The sequence below is a fragment of the Panthera pardus genome, unplaced genomic scaffold (assembly GCF_024362965.1).
Source record: "Panthera pardus isolate Hobbes unplaced genomic scaffold, ASM2436296v1 HiC_scaffold_17, whole genome shotgun sequence".
In the NCBI taxonomy this organism is placed as follows: Eukaryota; Metazoa; Chordata; class Mammalia; order Carnivora; family Felidae; genus Panthera; species Panthera pardus.
In genome coordinates, this window is record NW_026526732.1 from 142128076 (window position 1) to 142150255 (window position 22180).

Below are 22180 nucleotides of genomic sequence, written 5' to 3' on the forward strand. Positions count from 1 at the left end.
AAATCTGGATTACGGCTTCTGTGGTGCTGTTTTTGTTCTTTGCTGGTTTATTTTAAAGAATCTCAAGAGTATACATTATACACTCTGTTCAGTCTAAGAGATTTTCTTCACCAGACCTAATCTAGTGTAGTGGAAATTCTTGTTGAGATATTTCACCCCAAAATAGGAGAGTCATTGAAAAAAAGAATTTGGTACACAGGAATGGACTATAAGATATGGCAAGAGATAACAAAGCATTCAAAGGATCCTAGAAAATGTTATATGTAATTTAAAGAGATTATTCAAATCATTGTGGGCTATATTATGTGTAGTTACTTTAAAATTGATTGAAAACATGAGATTGACTAAAAGAAAAAAATTTACCCAAAACGTAATAGTATATTATGTAAACACAAAAACCATTTTTCACTTATCAATTTTTGGCCCTAAAATCAAAATGTTCAATCTCGAAAATAGCCACACACACACACACACACACACACACACACACACACATACACACACACACACACACATAACTGCCCCTCCCACACACACCCTGTTGTGAAATAATGAAAAAAAAAAAAAAAAAAAGGTGAACATTTCAATTCACAGGGAATCCTTGTTGATCTGCCAATAAGACTCTGTATAACAACAACTGCAAAAGAATATGTGTTCTGAAATCATCGAGCACCAGGCTTGGTTGTTGTGTATCTGCAGAATCCATAAGGGAAGATGACTGAACAGCCTTTTGAAGATGTTCACCAATTCTTGCCACTATACCATCGCTTTGCAAAATTTTCTGTCAGCCTCCGAATATGTCCTGCTTTGTAGAAAATGATTCTTATGCAGTGAAATATGAGATTTTTAAACTTATGAAATAGTTTCTGAGAGTGGTAGGCCAGCCAGTGCCAGTAAATGGCTTGGAGGGCTGTAGGAGAAGGAATTTCAGTCTTCAGTGTAGGCATGTGGTGTTTTCTTGATTTGATGCTATATTATGTAAAGTGCTCTGCCAAAGCCGTTGCAAGTACCATCCACAGCCACGTTGCTGTTCCAAGCCCCTTTTGTATAGAAAGTTTGAAGTCACTATTGTCTGACAGGGTCACTTTTGAGTCACCTTTTATAATGTGTACCTTTTATAATTACATCATGCAAAGTGGGCTGGCCACCAAACACTCATCTGAGGCCTGATAGATCACACCATTACCCCTCTCTGCCCCTGTAGCAAATTTATTCATATTATGTCATAATTTTTAAAATGCTAAACATTTAAAAATCCATTTGGAAAAATCCATCATTTGGATTTTTCCAGAGTTTGAATATTAATGATCTTCTACTCTACGCACAAATGTTAAATGTCCTTTTTGAACACAATAGCTAATGCCATTTGTGAATCGTCCAAGAGAATTCGTGGAGGTAATTTAATTTTGAGTAGGTTTATTTTGGAGGAGGAAGAGGACATACATTTCCCAGTCAGAAATGATAGGCAATACTTGACCAGCAAGAGGACATTCTAGGTTAGAGAAAAGGCAGTTGAAGATGTAGAGGGTAGTGGGAGATCTCTGGAATCAGGCACAATGGGTAGGGAGACTTGAGTCGATCTTACTTTTTCAAATAATTCTAATTTTTAGACTTAAATGAATTCCATGGACTTAAAGAATTTGGGGGGAAAAAGGAGTTTGCAGATGTGGTCTTGGAATGATATGGAGATTTTTAGAAATTATGGAGCATGCCATAGAGCTTCCAGAAAGCTAGAAATGAATAAGGTCAGCAATTAAACAAGTATTTTTGAACACTATTATGCTGTATTATGTTAGGGTTACAATGATGAATAAGACAGCCTCAAGGAGCTCAGAATCTAGGTGGGAGGAAGAAGGAAGTGGAAAGCATTTGCTAGAGGATGTAACCTTCCCAATGGAACTTGTTATGATGAATCTATAAGGGACCAGTGATCCTGGGTTTTTAGACTTTTACCCCATTAAAGAAAGCCATATACTTTCTTATTTTCCAAGAAAGAAAATATATTTGGAAAATGGCAAGTTAATATTTTTGATACTAAGCCCTAAGACAAGAATCTGGTAAAGCATTCTTAAATAATGATCAGTAAGCAATTAGGAAAGAGTCAACATTGATTCATCTTAAACTAATTCTATTCACTTTTTTGATAAGGTTATAAAAACTCATAGATCAAATAGATCCAATTTATTTAATAAAGTCTCTCAAAAGTATCCTTGGGGATATACAGAGAAATTGAAGGTATATGAAAGTGCTTGGATTAAAGCCAATTGGAAAATACCCATAACTGTTTCCTAACAGAGTAGAGAGTAGGAGTGTTCATGGAATGTTGTTCTGCCTTATTAATTCTTACAAATTATTTGGATGAGGATACTTTCATTTGTAGATAGCAAAAAATTGAAAGAAAAAAGTTCCATAATTATCTCAAGTGATTGTAACTTGGGGTAAAAACTAATCAAATACAGGTCAGTCATCAAATAAATGTTTGTGTATGTGTGTGTGTTTCCCAAACAAATTTCATATCATGGGTAAAAGGGTGGAGCAAACATGATAGGACACTTCATGTGCTAGTTACGGGCAACTCTAGATTTAGATTGCCTGGATTCCAGTGTCCTCTGCTGTGGTTAGTCTACACTAGAAAGAATATATGCAATTCAGAGTGTCAGAGTGCCTGCCATATTAAAAAAAATATTTTGAGGAACACACTTGAAGGAACTAGAGATATTTAGTCTTAGTGATGTGATAGTTTAATTCAGAAATATAGGTAGAACTGAAGTAATCAAATATGTTTTTTAAAAATATTATTCTACAACGTGGAGAACAATTGGAGGAGACGAGTAAATTTGGGGAGACTAATAAGGAGAGAATGTCATGACCCAGAGGAGAGATCAAGGATATTTGGAGATAGAAGTAGAAGTAAATTCAAGAGGAATGGACTGGACGTCCATGTGTGGGACACAGAATGAGGGAAAGTGATGAGCTTATTTTGGGGAGCATTAGGTTTAAGATGCTGGCAAGGCATTTTAGTGGCAGTTATCAGTAGACATTCTAATCTAGTGCACAGAGAAACTGTGGTTGGAAATAAGGATATGGGAGGCATCTGAATAGAGTGAATATCAACAGGAATGGACATTTATATGACCTTTCACAGTTCATGGGCCACTTCCACACTCAGTATAGCTCTTTGCAGCAAAGCAAGCCTTATTATAGGGATTACAAAGACACAAGAACCAAAATTATGTCAATTTGCTTAATATTTCAACACCAGTAAGTGACGGAACCAGGACTTGAAACCGGGTGTTTCAATACCACATTCTAAGACCGTTGATCTGTGACTTTTAAACTACACTACAGTATCTATCTATTCAGTGATAATCAGACCTATCGACGAAGACCTTTCCAAGGGGAAGAAATATCATGACCATAGCTTGGGACCTGCGTGTTTTCGGGACTGGGGAGAAAAGCGTCCAGTAAAGGAAAAGGAGACAGAGCAGTTAGAGAGAAAGTGCCAGGACAGTGTAGATTCTAGAAACCCAGGAGGGGCAGGGTGGGTAGAGAGCCTCCAGGATGAGGGGATGATTAGTATTCTTAGGTATTACCTAGAGGGTCAGCATGCTCAGTTCTGAGAACAGACCCCTTTCTGTATTGCAAATTTGCCTTTTTCTCAGCATTCCCTCTCATTTCACTTGTTTCGTTTTTAGCTCTTGAGCTAGATTATAAATTTCTTGAGGGCAAGTTCCATGTCTTATTTTCCTTCTAGTCTTTGTGCTGCCTAACACAGAGCTGTATCCACAGACTGATATGAAATGTGAAAGCTCTCTGCATGCAGATGATTAATCATCACTAACATTTTTCCAAAGACATAGTCTCTAGTGCCAAGAGCACATTTGTTCAAAATGTGCACTTAAATTTGAATGAATCTGCCTAAATGGTGCCATCTGTTCTTAGGCAGTTTCAGAAATGTTTTAATACGATTTTACCTTTAAAAGGACAAATGTAGGGGCATGCCTGTGAGACATATAGACACCCTTAAATAAACAGAGCAGACACCAGCACATTCGATCACACTTAAACAGCTACACATAAAGAATGTTTTCTGAGGTTTAAGAAAATTTTAGCTAAGAGGACACCAACTACTACTTCATGCAGGAAATATTTATGGGAAGTTACAAAATTGTAGGCATGGACTCCTACAGCATATTACTGCATTTTAATTACAGACTCCAGAAATACAACTTAATTTGATGTAAATCTCACATTCCTTTGAAATCGGTACACTCTTCCATTATTCGCTAATGGGCCACATTTTATTGTGTCTGCAGTGGATCCATTTGGAAGCTGAAGACAGATGTCGGGGAGAGTCTCTGTGTTATTTATTTCTATCGATTGTCGATTTGACTTTTGTTCCAGTACTGTAGGATTTATTGTTGGGCGAATATAACAGTGACGTGAAACCCATGTTTAAGTTCTGCAAATAACTTCCAGTCACTTTCGAAACACCTCAACTTAGGTTCTAAATTTGAGTTTGCGGTTTTACAGGCACAGTTATTTGCTGGTCCACTTCAGCATGCAAAATCACACACTGGCCAGATCTGAGTATGGTTATTGTGGCAACGAGTAATGGGTCACATTTTCAGCCTATTTAACTCACTAGCTACATCATCATCACCAACACAATGCCAAGATTTTGACATCTGTGTATTTTGGTAGTTGGTGTAAATCAACAATGGTGGATATCAAGAACTCAGATTTGCAGAAGGAATTTCGGGTTAAAATAGCATCCGAGTGTGTTACCCTCTCTGAATACGTGTGCATCCATATGGAAATTCTTTTGTTAAATCCCATTTTGCAGGGGTGGGGAGCTGCACACACTTACTCACATGAACAGTCATTTGGAATACTGTTAGGTAAATTTTATTTTTAGGTATCAGAATTTGCTTCTGATAATTACAAAAAAATTTTTTAATGTTTATTTTTGAGAGAGAGAGAGAGCAAGCAGAGGAGGGGCAGAGAGAGAGGGAGACACAGAATCCGAAGCAGGCTCCATGCTCTGAGCTGTCAGTACAGAGCCCGATGCGGGGCTCAAACTCAGGGACCATGAAATCATGGTCTGAGCCAAAGTTGGATGCTTGACTGACTGAGCCACCCAAGAGCCCGCTTCTGCTAATTTTAAATAAATAGGGTATTACAGATACAACTGAAGTCCTCTTGTGGCCTTTTTGCTTTGTATCCCTCACAGAGGCAACCATTAGCATTAATTTGCTGTGTTCTTCCAGTCCATATTTTTATACTTTAATGACCTAAGTTCTAGAGCCATGAATGAAATTTTTAGGTGATACTTCTTTTTGAGCACCTGAGTTCTGTCATAGATATCATTTTGATCATCGAAGTTTACATCATTCTTTAACATGCTATTTCTCATCAGCAGTTCAGAAACCCATCTGTCAATCTATCCAAAAGGTGCTTCATTTTGACTTCCCTGTAGTTTGAATTATCCAAGTTCATTCATCTCTACTACCACAGATTTTCATTTAGGTTGTACATCTTGTGCCAATTTCTTGCTATACCCAAGCATGAATGCCCATATGTGTGCATACCAATCACCCCTTTTCACTCTCTCCCAGTGAGACTTGTTCCAGACTTCTCTCCAGGAATACACCTCGGAGTCTGTTGCTGGGTTGTGGGTTATATCCATCTGCAACCTTACCACATATTGTCAAATTGCTCTCATAAAGAGGTTCTTACTTTATATTCCTCCCAGCAGTATATAAATGTTCTTGTTTCCTTGTATCTTTACAAATCTTGTTTTGTTAGACTCCATTTTCTAAAAGTTTCCAGTCTGATAGAGGTGAGTGAAATACTTTATCATGATGGCTCTAATTGTTTGTCCTGGCTATTTGTGAGTTGGAGCATTTTTTTTCAAATACTAATTAACCATTTTTAGGTTTCCTCTCTATGGGTTGCCTGTTCATATCCTTTGCTCATTTTTTTTCGGAGTTGCCTTTTTCTTATCGATGTGTGGAGGTTCTTTATTTCAAGCATTAATCTTTTGTTAGCTATATGGATTGCAAACATCAACTCCCAGCCTTCCAACTCTGTGGTAGATTTTATCACCCAGAAGTTCTTTAATTTTGGATAATTTGGTCAAATACTTTCAATTAATTCATTTTTGTGTTTAATATCTTATCATAAAAGATCCATGACTGACTTGAATTGGTCCTGATATGCTTCCATATTTTCTTATATGAATGTTAAAATTGTGTTATTTTACACCTAAGTCTTTAATACATTTTGGAATTTATTTGTGTATCAAGTGTGAGAAGCAAACTAAATTTATTTTTTTCAAGATGGATAGCCAGTTATTCCAGCACCATTTGTTAATTAGTCTGTTCTTTCTCCATTATGGTGTGAGGTCACTTCTGTCCTATCCAGAGTTTCTAAATGAGCCCAGCATGTTTCCCTGATCTCATTATCTGTTCCTGCAGCAATACCACACTGTTTTAATTACTATGGCATTATGATATACCTTGATGTATAGCAGGACATGCTCCCCTCTCTTGTGCTTCTTTCACAGAATTGTTTCTGTTATTTTTTTATATTTGCTCCGTCTGTTTTTTAGAATTAATTTGCCCTGTTCCACAAACATAACATGTGGTATTTTTATTTCAATTGCATTGGTTATGTACGTTAATATAGAGAAATTAATATACAGATTCATTTTTAGTTTTCCCATCTATGACATGGTACATTAATATCTAGGACACCGTTTATTTAGGTTTTCTTTTTGTATCTCTTAATATTATTTTATCATTTTCCCTACAAATCACACTTTTTTATAAGATTAATCCCCCATTATTTCATTGTCTTTGTTACCATTATAAGTAATATTAGACTTCCTGATTAATTATTGCTGGTTATTAGAACTTCTCTAATTTGGCATGTTGATCTTTCATCCAGCAACCCTGCTAAACTTCTTAGTTTTTAACTTAGTTTTTAACAGTTTATAGATGTTCCTGCATTTTCTTTGTAGACTACCATATTTTCTGCAGATAATGATGTTTTCATCTCTTCTTTTCCTGTCACGATGACTTGTATTTCGTTTTCTTGTTTACTGCATTGGCTGGGACCCCCTGTTCACTGTTGGGTAGTAGCAGTGATACTGGGCATCCTTGTCTGTTGGTTGTGTTTATTACAAGTGTGTAATGAATTCTCCCAGTGCACCCATTCTCACCTTTTTCCCCATGATGTTCACATTGAGCATCTGCAGTATGGCTAGCCAAGATTAAGGTGGGAACTGTGGTCATGTAATGAAATTAAGTTATCATATTAGTAAGTAGACCCAAGCTTTACCTTATTCAAACTCTTTCCTCACTTTCTGAATCAACCCATCCACATCTGTTGTCAGTCTTTCCGGAAACAATACATTAAGTATAACTGACTTTAAGAGGTCTCGGCTACAAGTGTTTTTGTTGCATTGGACAGCACTGGCTTCATTGGAAGTGTCATACCATCAGAAACATAAATTTAAATTTTTTGAGATTCTGTGAAAATGCTCATTGTTCACATTGATTTTGTTTTGCAATTCCTTTTTTGTAGACTCCAATGAACCAAGCTTCAACTCGTTCCCACTGCATTTTCTCTATTCACTTATCAAGCAAGGAGCCAGGATCTGCGACCGTCCGCCATGCCAAACTTCACTTGGTTGACCTGGCTGGTTCAGAGCGAGTTGCAAAGACTGGAGTGGGAGGCCAACTTCTAACAGAGGCCAAGTACATCAACTTGTCCCTTCATTACTTAGAACAGGTAAAATGGGCACAACGGGATTAACTATATCTACCATTTGCTGACACACTTTACTAGGCACTCAGCTAACATTTTTGTTTTTTGTTTTCCTCTTTTATTGTGGTAAAATATACATAACATAAACTTCATAATTTTAATCATTTTAAGTATTCAATTCTGTGTCGTTATGTACATTCACAGTGTTGTGCATCCATCACCGCCATCCATTTCCAGAACTTTTTTCATGACCCCAAACAGAAACTCTGTACTTATTAAGTAGTAATTCTCCATTTCCTTATGCTTCCAGTATCTGGTAACCTCTGTTCTACTCCCTGTCTCTATGAACTTGCCTATTCTAGATACTCATATAAGTGGAATGTACAATATTTGTCCTTTTCTGCCTGGGTTTATTTCCCTTAGCATAATGTCTTCAAAGTCCCTCATATGCTGTAGCATGTATTTGAATTCTGTTCCTGTTCAAAGCTGAGAAATGTTTCATTGTATGTACATGCCATGTCTTGTTTATCTGTTCATCCATCGACGGATGCTTCAGTTGTTGCTACCTTTTGGCTATTGTGAATAATGCTGCTGTGAACATTGGGGTAGCATTTTGTATATACCATTTCATTTAAACCTTACAACAGCCCTACAATGTAAGGTATTAGTTATTTCCATCTTGTAGATTTTAAAACTCAGATCTTCCTGAGGCCTTCCCAAGGTTACCAGCTAGCAGTAAGATGAGGAGTAGAATCTTGAATTGCCTGGCTACAAGGCCCATGTGTTTTCTTACTATACCTTATTGTTTTTACTGTAAAGTTTGTAATGGGTGTGAAAATAGGTTATAAATGGCCTCCTGTGGCCTATCTTTTCAGGCTTGTGGCTTAGTTATAGGAACATAATTTAGAGATGACTGATATCTTTTTTGGCTTCTGGTGACTTGAGTTCGTGATTGTGATCCTGCAATGGTTCTCTTTGCTTTACCTGTCCTCCCGACCCCTACCCCAAGTTTACTACGATCTACCCCAGTGTGTGCTCTGTTTTTTATTTCTGATTTTGACTCCAGGTGATAAGAGAGCTCATCTGAATTTAGCCAAATAAATTTTCCAGAAAAAAATCCTCACCCCTTAAAATGAGCATATTGAATTGGATGATTTCTCAAGTTTCTTTCAGCTCTGTGAGTGAAGTGCTGTGAGTTGAATGTTAAAGATGGCAACTACTTCCAAATTCTCAGAAAAAAAAAAAAAAAAAGAGGAGCATGATTAAAACCTGGAGTAGAGAAGTGCAGACTATATTGGCAAGGCAGAAGGACTTGCTAATGAGTGTTGGAGGCTAAAAGATTTGAAAAAACAAACAGAAACACCCCCTCCCCCCTTTTTGAGACTGATATTGTCCTGATGGTAAATGCTTTCTAATGGTCAAGTTGGCTGAAAAAGCAGATTGAGAGAAACCTAAGGGAGTTGTATCTGAACAAGGTACATGCAGTTAGGCTCTAACCAAATAAACCCCCGTAATGCAGCACCCAGAGATTAATGACCTGCCCAGTGTTCAGATCAATTTTAGTGTTTCTGACAAGATTCAGGCTTCCCTAGCTCTTCCTTACTCAAATATTACACACTACTTTTACTTTAACAGAGCATTTACTTAATAGGACACTTACAAAACATTGATATAAAAACATAACGGACTATATTTAAAGTGCTTTATTTCAAAGAAATATACCTAGTTGTTTCAGTTGGTAGCACTGTTGGCTTTAATTCCCATTATGCCCATCTGTTCATACAAAATTATATTCATTAGTTGAATCAGAATTTCCACCAATTGTTACCACTCAACGAAAACATTCTGCCCCTAATCCTCTCTTCATTTTAGCACAACCTCTGTAAGCTGCTACTTGTCATTAGAACTATTTCTCTCCCCACATCTCTTCTCTTCAGGATTCTTATAACATCAGCCTCATGTGAGTGGTCTTGGTGGCTCTGTGCATTTGGTTTCCTGTATAACGAATTTATGTACTTAAACATTTACAAGGAGCAAGAGCATGCTGAGGACTGTGCCAGGCACTGGAGCATAGTGCCAAGCAAAGTAGAAACGGTCCTTGCCCCAGAGGTCTCATGGGCTGGTGCAGGGAGATGTGCGTGGAATAAATAGTCATTGAATACTTGGTTTTAGTCCAGGTGAGTTGTGCAGAAAAAGGCCAAGGGGTGAGGAAAGCTTGTAATGGGGGATCGGACTTCAACTGAGAAAGGTGGAGGGAATGAAAGTTCTTTCAGGGCTGATATTAAGCAAAGATTCAAAGAATGAGTAGGAGGGAACCAGGCAGGGCTGGGGTTAGTGTATGTCAGGCAGTGGGAACTTGGAGTCCGTTAGCCCTTTGCTCCAGTACAGGGGCTCGATTGACCCAGAGCTGCAGTGACATTCACATGTCGTTGACCTTTGGCTTTCAGAATGTAAATAATCTGTTTCATATTCACCCAATGCGTCACTCCAGCTGTTAACTGCTTACACTGATCCACAAGTGTCTTCGTGGAGGTTATAGCATAAGACAAGGGAGAGAGAAAAAGGGGAAGGTTAGCCCGAGAGTGAAGAGGGACACAAATGTAGGAAACTGGAGTATGTGGACATAGATGTGTGAAGTTGAATAAATGTAGGAGTTGCGGCTAGAGAAGAATAGGTGGGTAGTAGAGAAATTTTGGAATTTCACACAGAAAGAGATAAGTGAGAGAGATCCAAGGAGTACAGGGGAATAGGAATAATAAAAAGAGGCAGGCAGATACCATTAATGAAATAACAGGACTTTTGTACACAGGTTTTCTTTATGTTGGACTTGATTATGGGGCTAACGAGACCGGACGTGTAACACAATTTAGTTTAACTCACTTCATTCATTCATTCACTCATTCATTCAACAAACTATGATTAAATGTCCGTGAAGTGCTACAAGTTATGTTAGGCAATGGGGATAAATGCATGGGTGAGAAGATAGTCTATGCTATCGTGTTATCCAGTGAAGGAGCAAAGCAAATAAACAGATCCTTACAGGGTGCCTGGATGGCTCAGTCGGTTGAGTGTCTGACTCTTAATTTTGGCTTAGGTCATGATCCCAGGGTTGTGGGATAAAGCCCCACAGTTGGGCTCTGCGCTGGTTCCACAGTGGAACCTGCTTGAGATTCTCTCTTTCTCTTTCTGTCTCTGTCTCTCTGTCTCTCTGTCTCTCTGTCTCTCTCTCTCTCTCTCCCTGTGCCCCTCCCCCACTCACGTGTGCACACTCTCATTCTTTAAAAAAAAAAAAATCCTTACATATAGTCAGATAAATGCTCTATTAGAAATTCAGGTAAATGTTTGTAATTAATTACATCTTCTCCATCTTATTTTATATATATCTATATCTATATATATGGAGATGTCCTAGGACAATTCGGTAACCTCTCTTACATTTATTATCCCACACTACTTATAGAAATTCCATGAAGAACCGTCACTGCCCTTCTGGCCATAATTATGGACCTTACACCTGCTCGCAGGGCACAACCTTTCTGAGTTGAATGCACCTTATTGTGCTCATAAGTAAATAAATTTCTGTTTGTCAGAACATTGTTGGTTTTGGAAATTTCCTTGTGTATACAGTCCTCTTTCCAAAAAGTCTCCTCGAAAACATTTTAAGCCACAATAACAGGGTACATCTTGGCCCTAGAAATTAAGTCTGTGGAAGAGAAGGAAGGGGATATACGTATTTGTTCTAACCATAAGCCTCACCAAGTGCCCCTGGTGTGACCCTCGGTCTCTATCAGCCCAAACATCAAGTGAAAAACCACTGGGAACAGAGTGTTTGCTCTCTGCCTCTACAGAAATCAGAATCAGGGTCACCTTCAGCCAGTTACCCCCCATTAGTGGGACTTCCCCAGAGTTTTCGTTTCCATTTGGCTTCCACTAAATGTGTGTGTTCAGGAGGAAAACTAATGGTGCCAGTGCCAGTTGTAACCGCTCCAAATCATTGTCAGTTTTCAGAGGCTAATTTTCCATGTGCTTCTGAGCTCTTTAAAGGAAAATCTCTTTAACTCATTAAATAGCAATCTGAGTTATTGATTTTAGGCATAGTTTCAAGATAGTTGGAGATACTGTTAAATATAATGTGAGTTTCCACTCTTTGTTGCTTAAAGAATGCCTTCAGGAACATATTGTTGTATTTGTACATGAAATCCCAATGGAAGTAGACACTAAAAAAAAAAAAAAAAAAAAGAATCCAGGTTGTATACCACCTCCTTACCCTGTGCCATGCGGATCATTTGGTTCCTGCTGAATTCAGAGAGCCCAAAGCTGCCCCACAAAGAATAATCTACCTTTGCCTCTCTCCCAAATACCAGCCATTTCTGGGTCACTCTGAAGATCTGTATCTGCTCCAAGGGGTCTGGGCTTGTTATGGTATCCCCAAACTCCTTTAGAGCTGAGAAGATCCCTCTTGGAGAGAAATGGTCCAGAACTGGATTTATATGGCTGTAGCAAGTGTCCAAAGGGATCATAAGGAACATAGCCTGGACACCCCTGCAAACACGGGGTACTTTTTGTTTTACTATTCCAGAAACTATCTCTATGCATCTTTAAAACATTTTTGTGAGATAGGCAGGCATTCCAATCCCACTTTTACAAGTGAGGAAATAGAGACTAATAAAGGTAAGAGATTCGCCTAAAATCACACAAGTGTGCAGCTGGTTTCTGCCTCTGAGTCCTGGGTTCTTTCTTTTATTATGCACTGCTTTCATTTCCCCCATTTTTAAAGACCATGCTTTCCAATCCGTAATCCCATTTTGAATTTTAATTATTCTCTTGAACAATTTTAGAGCCCTTTCTGGAAAGGACATTGGGATTGCCTCTATAACACTCATTGCAGGAGTAGCAGCCAGGGGCCCATCCCAGCTCTAGGAGTAGACCTTGACTAGTGTAGGCTAGGTGGGACCTTGGCTAGAGTGATTGGTTCAGGGATGGGCCCGTGACCCATGTTTGTCCCTAGGAAAGCTCAGAATGTATGTTTAATAATTAGAGAACTTTATCACATCAGTTATAAATAAGAACATTGGTCAGCCATCTGGTGGCCATGAAGAGAGGCAGACTTCTATAACATAGAAGGTAGAGCAGATACTGGTGAAAACTAAGTCCTCGGTGGTAGCACTGCCCTTTCCTTAAAACTTTCCTATTGCACATGGGCCAATACATCTCCCTTAGGATTAAATCCAGTTTGTACATTTTCTGTCATTGCAACCAAAAGCAAGTTAAAAACTCCATTTACCTGAATACCAACAGGAAATTTAATAAGCGTATTCTCTTTCATATCATCTAAGTTTCATCAAGCTGTTGAATAGAAGAGATGTTATTTCCTGAAACAGGAAAAAAATAGTGACAGGAAAAAAATAGTGTTTTATGAAAAAATTTCAAAGTACTTACAATACTGTTAGATACTTAATTATGATTCATAATTAATAATGCCACCCTCTCCACACATCCGTCCCACCAACCCCTCCCTGTTTGGTCTGGTGTTTGATATTTGGGCCTGCCTTGCTTGTTATAGATATTTCATTTGTCCTCTTGGCTCTGAGGCTTTGGAGTTCTGCTCAGTGTCCCCTACTACCTACCGTCTTGCCACTCAGATTTGGGTCTGCCATGTTCCCCATTTCCTTTCCAATTATATCAAACTCAGTTCTGCCAAATCTCGTTGCATACTATTGACCCTCGCACTGTCTTCCTAGGTGAAGCTAATTAGTCTACTCATTTATTTGTTCATTTATTTCACGTAAATGCGTCAAGTGCATGTTGTATTAGTCAGATTTCTTAGTTGTGAACTGGAAAACCCACTGTAGCTAATTTAAGCAGTGTAGAGTTTATTAAACATAAAGAGTCTCAAGAAAAGTTGAGAGCTGGACTTGGATACTATCCAGCTAGGAGCAGAGCAAACAGGAGACACATCCAACCACGCCACTGAACTGCTCTGCAAAACATTACCATTACCCCAGTTGGCACTCAGGGCATTAAGTCCTGGATTCCAGAAAGTTCCTGCAGCTGCCTCAAAGAAACCAGATGCCTTTGCCACCACATTGTCCTACAAATCTGATCTTCCTCCTGTGGCCACCACCTCTCATGACTCACCTCCCAGTTCCACACTAGGGTGTCCTCTTGATGGAGCTAGGTCTCTTGTGGAAAGTTGAGTCGTAAGAGAGACTAGGTCCTTCTTTTTTTTTTTTTTTTTTTTTTCCAAGTTTATTTATTTATCTTGAGAGAAATAGAGACAGCATGCATGGGGAAGGGGCAGAATGAGAGAGGGAGAGAGAATCCCAAGCAGACTCTGTGCTGCCAGTGCAGAGCCTGATGTAGGGCTTGAATCCATAAAACCATGAGATCATGACCTGAGCAGAAACCAAGAGCTGGACTCTTTAACCAAGTGCGTTACCCAGGCGCCCTAGGCTGCTCACTTCTAATGGAAGGTGTGTGGCCATCAGCTCAGACTAAAGGCAGGGAGAGGAGGCCATGTGGAGGTTTGAAACAAAAGGATAAGATGTGAAGGCCTCATTTCTGAGGGTGGAGAAGTAATTATTGAGAGAAATATCACAGGATACCTGGTTTGCAGTAAAATGTGTGGTCAGCAAAATAAAGCGAGATCCAGTGGTCGTTTGTGTTTTTGCTCCAAACAGCCCTCAAAAACAATCTTGTTTTGTAAACCAAGGGAGTAGAAGAGGTTCTGTTGGTGGGAATTACACACCTGAGAGTGGGGAGGATCAGAACAGTGACAGGTGTTGGCAGAAGTATTTTCGAGAGTCAGGGCCTGGTGATGCCCTTCAAGTCACATCTGTGCGTGACTTATTCCTAATGCTTGGGATGGGCATCTAGCACTGGGTTCGTCTTTCCAGGAAAACCCCGAACCCCTGGTGGCTTCCTTTGGGAACCCCCACAGCAGCCTTTCATCCAGCTAGTTCCTTCTCATTAAGTACCTAACACACTTGCGAAAAGTAAGATGAACGAGACTCAGAACCAACATAAACTTCCCCCATCACTTACAATGGTAGCAAACACATATAGAGCACTTCTTATGAGCGGGGGGTACTTCTTAAAGCAGTTTGTACATTTTTACTCTAAATTGTACAGATTTTAACTCTAAATCATGCCAGCTTCCTATGAGGGAGATACTATCCTTTGTTTTATAGTTGAAGAGATTGAGGCAGAGATGTTGAGTGACCTGTCCTAGTAAGGCTAGGATGTCAGACCTGAACAATGTGGCACCCAATTCTCAGGTCTCTACCACTAACCCCTGCCGTCTCATAGTTCTTATATACTATTCTGCCTCTTCTACCTTGAAGATGGGTCATATCAATCGATTTTGGTAGGATTTTAAAAATCTGGCATGATCTACTCTTGAGGTTTTTTAAAAAAAATGTTTATTTAGTTTTTGAGAAAGAGTGAGAGAGCACGAGCAGGAGAGGGGCAGAGAGATAGGGAAAGAGAGAATCCCAAACAACCTTTGCACTATCAGCGTGCAGAGTCTGACACTGGGCTTGATCTCATGGAACCGTGAGATCTTGACCTGAGCTGGAATCAAGAGTCAGATGCTTAACCAACTGAGCCACCCAGGTGCCCCTACTCTTGAGTTTTTATATAAATTTTCCAATGGCTGAAAACAGGATAATAACATACCCTGTTCTGTACCAAGTTATATCATCTGTCCAAAAATTACAGCATTCACGGTGGGATGTTTTTGCTAAGTTTACTTCCCTCTGCTTCCACCATTATTATACCAAATATTGTAAAGATATTTATTCTGAGCCCAAGATTTAGATGTCACCCTGCATTGTTGTGATTTCTGTTTGTATTTTCACTGTAGTTGCGGCTTAGTTGACTGTCAAATGTGCATTTTCTGCTAATCTAATGCCATTATTTTTCTACTGTGCCACAGGTGATCATTGCTCTTTCAGAAAAACACCGTTCCCACATTCCCTACAGGAACTCCATGATGACCAGTGTCCTAAGAGACAGTCTGGGAGGGAACTGCATGACGACCATGATTGCAACACTCTCTTTAGAGAAAAGGAATATTGACGTATGTTGGTTCCTTCTGGGGATCTCAGTCTGAGTTTCTGTTGCTAGTTTATGAGATGGAGTTGAAGGTCCTGGGTGGGTTTCCATCTTTTCAGCTGCTTTCAGACACAAATACCCTGCAGAGTTCACAGCTTTGGTTTGTTTGCCGGCATTTTAATCATCCCCTTTGAGAATGGACTTCACACAGCACAGGATGGTGGGAAGAAGGCTCATACACAGGTTTTGGGAAGCCCCCTGGTGGGTTAGTAATGTTGGCTGGAAGACACGAGAGAAGAGACTCATTAGCTTCTGTTCCGTTTTGCTCCTGAAAACTGAGATACCTTGGAAGCACCTCCAAGAGGTGTCCCTGGACGTGTTGCTGAGCACATTGCACAGGCCGTTTTGTCAGGGGCTGGCTTCTGACTGGCTTTCCTGGGTTGCTTTAGAGTCAGCTTGGCATTTTACACATTTCAGTTGAATGCCCAGGGTCTAGATTTTTCTCCCAAAGAGGAAAGCAGGAAGTGGCAGGGTGTCTTTCAAAACAAGGCCAAGCCCTAAGTGCATTCTAAGATGCCTTGAAAAGCCTCTCTCTTTGGTCTGTTAACAAATGTTTATTTTATAGTCTTTCATGTTTGTGAATTATAATAGTACCTGCTATGATTATGATTTGTATATGTAGTTTTCTGGTTGAATAGATCAATAGTTGAAAAAAACATACCAGTTGCCACTCAGGACCTCACGATTTCCCACAGTTTGGGCATTGATCATATTATTAAGCCAAAATAAAATTTTTATTAAAGTTTTTATTAAAATAATGTTCTAAAGCAAAGCTTCCTAATTTAGAAGACTGATTCCTCATTGTGTTTTATACACATCACTCTTTAGGTGTGCGTCTTTCTTCTGTGAACAAAACTTAAGTTTTATCTCTCAAAGTCATAACATTTTAAGGAGTTATGTTGCTTCCTTAGGAGTCTATATCTACCTGCAGATTTGCACAACGAGTGGCTCTCATAAAGAATGAAGCTGTTCTCAATGAAGAAATCGATCCCAGATTGGTAAGCCACTTTTAACTTACTATGTTAAAAAAAAAGAAAAAAGTATATCATAGATGAGCAAAACTAGAGGAGCACGTACGTCCTCTGTTCCAGGCAGTGTTCTAAGTGTTGGAACTGTATTAATTTATTTAATTCTGATGACAACCTTACAAGTAGATGTTAACTCCATCCCCACTTGACGGATGACAAAACTGAGGCACAGAAATGGTAAATAACTTGTGTAGAGTCACAGCGCCATAAGCAGCAGAGCCAGGATTCAGGTGCAGATGGTCTGACTCAAGGGCCTGCCACCTGCAGTCCCATCAGTCTGCTCCCAAGATGTGCAGTGAGTCCCGAGGATGTGTATGATGCAGTCACATCCGCTTATATTTACATGCAGCTGGTGGCCTTTCAGAAAACATCAGTTTAACTTTCTAGAGATAATAATAATAGGCCATCTTTTATAAAAGCTAACAGAGAAGAAGTTCTAATGGTTATTAAGTAGAACCATATTTTGCATAACTGTCCTGTTATTTAGAGATTAAAAAAAAATTCATCGTGGGTTTGGTCTGTGGAAAAATAGCCAAGCTTCTAGTTTTATAGCAATGAGTCCTGCTTTATCAAAGTGCTTTTTTAAAGCAAAAATATTTGCAAGTTACATGACTCAGATCCTCATTTTAAATGCAGATGTTTTCTCTTTATTTTGTTAGTCTTCTCTGAACGAAATACAACATGGAATCAACTTATGCCAACATTGAAGATGTTGAAATAGAATATTTCAGTTTTGTACATTCCCAAATTAAGATTATATTACTTTTCAAATCACTCAGCTCTTAAAATTTTCTCTAGAACAGAAGCTGGCATAAGCTTAGCAGGATGCGTTATAAAAAGATGGTGAAATCTTACCAACAGCGCCTCATTTACAAATTTCTCAAATTCTAAAAAAAAAAAAAAAAAGCCCTTCTCAAATTCACTGTTACCCATATTAATTATTTCCTTTGGATTGTGCGCCCTGTCTCCCCTGAAGTCATTGCATTAAAGTGTAGAGGTAAAGAGGTAACAGAAATAATGAGGTTATTTGTTTTACTCTCCTCCCCTCAGGAACTTAAGCTGCCCTTATGGAAATCTCCTCTGGAGAAACCAAATGGGTGAGGTAGGGTCTCTTTCTAGCACAGGCCCTGGTGAAACAACAGCATAACACAAGACCCCCCCCCCCTCCCCCCGCTGAAAGAAGGAGTCAGAATTCAAAGGCATGAGTCAAGTGAAATGGAACTTGTAAGATGAATTCTTCTACCATCCCTCCTTCTCCAGCAAGCAGCCCGGTAGCATCACTGAGCAGCGTGAGAAAGACAGGAATGAGCTATTAGCCCAAAGACAAAAATTAGTGCATAATTGAAGGAAAATAAACACATTAGACACTAGAGGGTCTTTTTCTTTAAGTTTTTAAAAAACAAAGAGAGACTTTTCTTTGAAGGAACTTGAAGAATGTGAAAAAAAAGATGAACATTATCATGTGTTTGATGTAGGGCTTGTGAGAAGCTTAACGAAAAGAGAAACCCGAATCAAAGCTGATAGCTGATAATTGAACAAATGTTGAGGTCTTCCTGATGCAGAATTCATCTGGTAATTGACAAGTATTATCTCCTGGCCTCTTTAATGGCTTCTAGAACTGACATTACTGTTCATTACTTTATGTACAGAGCTTTTCTGAAGCACAAGTGACAATTACAAATTTGTCCTCAAAACCACCTAAAACACAACTTGGATGGGATTTCCAATATCTTACTGTCAAAATCCAATGGCACACAGGAAGCCAGCCCTCTGAGAGCAGGATCATCAAGGATTTGACTTGCTTTCTTTACAAGTATTAATACCTCAGGGAGACAATATGATAAAAGAATTGTAAGCAGGCCAGAGTCTGTGGTGACTGGGCATGGCCCCAAATCTTCTAAGGAAGGCTCTCATTCCAAAGTTTCTACACTAATTTGATGCGAGATGTGACTGTACTAATCTCAAAATCATGAAAAGTTGGCTTAGTTTTGAGATTTCTGTTCAGTAACAGAAGATAATTTGGTTGTTAGATTTGACTTTGAAAGCCTTAGCAGATGTAGAAAATATGGCATCAATATTAATTTAGTGGAGCAGGAGGTGGGGGGAGGGGAGGTTCGAATACAAATGAATGACTCACATAGTTCCTGTCTAAGGATTTTCACTCTGCAGAGCTTGATGATTCCAAGCATGTTTTTGAAAAGGAGCAAACAACCAAAACCCACTCAATCCTGTGCATTTAAATGAAATTCCAGGAGCACTGATGTGTTCAAAATACTCAGTCACCATGTTCTTTGGAACATCAGGTCTAGTTGATGTGGCAGAGATAATCTGAAACCCACTGATATAAAATTCGACAGGCACGTTTGACATATATGTCTGAAGTTGAATGAAGTAAATAAGGGGATTCTCCAGGGCCCAGAAACAAAGTTGAGGCTGCAGTTGTCCTGGAGTAGAAGAGGTGAAGGGGATTGTAAGAAAAGCATCAGAGTTGAAGCCCCGGAACCTTGGAAGACAGATGATGAACCCGTGACACACTGTCTGCTTCCCAACATAAAACAAGTGAAAAGGTGAACCAGAAAGGGGCAAAAAAATCTGTCCACTGACATAGGGAGATGCTAGTGAAGCTTGTCTGCCTTAGCCTGAACTTTAGGTGGAGCAAAATACGGTTTCTCTGAAAATTTGAAATCCTAATGCTCTGCTACACATGGGTTTGAAGTTCAAATTTACAAACTCCCTTGGTCTGGTAGACCCCAAGCCAAGAAGTCAGATAAATGAGTGAGAAAAATAAATCCAAAACAGTAGAAAGACAGAAATAAAAGTGTGGAAATGAGTGAAAACAAAACCCAAAGCGGAGATACAGTGGAGAAGAGCAACAAACCCCAGAAGTTGATTTTTAATCTAATAATAAAATGAACAAATCTCAGGAAAGATTAATGAAGACAGGAATAAAGAAGGCAGAAATCGATACAATATTTGCAATGAAAAGAGGACTTACCTATAGGCACAGTAGATATCTTAAAATAATAATAAAAGTATTTTGAGTGACTTTATGGCTGTAAATTTGGAAACAAACAAAATAGACAATGTCCTACAAAAATATCACACTGAAACTAATGCAAGAAGCATTAAAAAAGCATGAATAGATGTATGACTAATGACTAGATTCAATAATAACAAAGCTACCAAAAGGAGAGAAAGAAAAACAGAAAAAGAGAAAGAAGAAGGAGAGAAGTGATGGAGGAAGGGAGAAAAAAAAGACAGGAAGGAAAGAAGGATGGACCAGACTCGATGTTTTTTTAAGTTGGTCGAATATTGAAGGAAGAGTATAAATTGAATTCAGCCTGCTAATTTTTGTTTTAGGGAATTTGCATTACGACCATATATTATTAATATGATATATGGTATCATGAGCTAGTTGGGTTTATTTTGAGAATTTAAAGGTAATCTATCATTAGAAAACATGTTAATGTATAGTAAAAGAATAAGAGCCATGGGAAAAATAAACACCAAATTTCAGGTAATGGTAACAGGGAATTCATTTAGGGAAGGCTGTACAGAGACTTGGGCTTCAAAAGAGTAATGTTTTATTTCTTAAGCTAAGTAGTAGGTATATAGGTATTTACTTACGCTAACTAGTGGATTTATAAGGTATACTTTATGTCTTTTTGTACATTGGAAGTAGTTCATGCGGAAAAAAAAGTCACATGAATTAAGGTGACTTATCATTTTCACAGTTTAAAAGAGAAAAATTATATTATCACATTACTAGATGCAGAAAAAGTATTTGATAACATTAAACATTCATCCATAGTTTGAAAAGACTCGTCAAACTATGAATATCAGTGAACATCCTTCAAGTGATTAAGGGTATCAACCGAAAGCTAGAGCAAACATTTTAAAGGTGAAATGTTAGAAGGAATAAGATCAGCATATCGGAAGCATTATACTTGGAAGTCCTAGCTAGGACAGAGACATTAAAAAAATAATAATAATAGTGTATGAGGATTTGAAAAGAAGAAAACATCTGTCATTGCTTACAGATAATTTAGTTGCTTATATAGAACATCTAAGAATATGTAATGATTAATAGAAACAAAACAATGTTCAGAAAATTATGTGGCACATAATTCATACATAGAAATTGTCTTCCTATAAATCAAAGCCAACAACTAGAATATGTAATATTATAAAAATTTCATTTACAGCAGCAACAAAAACTTGAAAATTCTAGGAAAAAAACTCTAATTAAACATATTTATAGAAAACGTGATACATCTTTATTTAAAGGAACCGGTGGAACGCCATACTATATTCATGGATGAGAGGATTCAACATGACTAATTTGATAAGTCTTACCAAATTACTCCTTTAATCGAATTTATTTCTGGCTAAAAATTGAGGAGGACCTTTGGGGAAATTTTATAAGCTGCATCTCAAACTTATACGAAAGAACAAATGACCAAGAATAGCCATGTCTGTTTTGGAAAGGAATAAAATGAAAGTGGCTTGTTCTATCTAGCTGCCAAAGTTTCCTAAGATATAATCATTAAAATAGCGTAGTATTGCCGCACATATAGTCAAGTACATAAATGTTTTTAACCAATGGCCCAGAAAAGGACACATTTATATGTAGAAATATGTTATGTAACAAAATTATAATAGCAAATCTTGCATGGTTAGCTGCTGTATAAAAAATAAAATTAGATCCATATCTCATACTTTATCCAAAATAAAAGCCCACATGTGAAAAGCAAAGCTTTAAAACTTTTATAAGAATATATAGGAAAATATTCCTATGGTTTAAGGTAGAAAATGGATTTTGTTTACGAAGACACAAAACTACAACTCATAATGGAATAAGTCGATAATGAAATCATACTGAAATTTAAAACTTTCACTTAACACAAAGAACACCACAAAATGGCATAGATTGGGAGAAATCATATACATTACATAAAACTAATAATGGATTCATATATAAAGCAGCCTGCATAAGGCTTTCCATAAGGCTTTCCTTTTTCCATAAGGAAAAAAAAAAAAAAACACAACTCAGTGGAAACAAACAAGAATATAAATAAGTGATTTACAGAAGAGGAAACCAAACAGCCGATATACATATGCAGAGATGACCAACCTCCCTAGTAATCAGAAAATGCATATTTGAACTAAACAAGGTGCCATTTTACATCTTCCAGACCGGCAAAATTAAAGTGTCTGTCAGTACTCCATAAGCAGTGAAGTAAATGTGGGCAAACAGGAACTGT

General features: G+C 38.2%; 1 protein-coding gene across 3 annotated transcripts in view; it reads left to right on the plus strand.

Moving 5' to 3' along the window:
- The window catches only part of KIF6 (kinesin family member 6), a 385916-nt gene that overhangs the window by 117934 nt on the left and 245802 nt on the right, over positions 1-22180 (plus strand). For all 3 annotated transcript variants that reach the window (XM_019457021.2, XM_019457020.2, XM_053905057.1), the window contains 3 exons: positions 7591-7797; positions 15710-15853; positions 16800-16886. In XM_019457021.2, coding sequence (XP_019312566.2) covers positions 7591-7797; positions 15710-15853; positions 16800-16886 — 438 coding nt within the window. The remainder of the gene's footprint in view (positions 1-7590; positions 7798-15709; positions 15854-16799; positions 16887-22180) is intronic.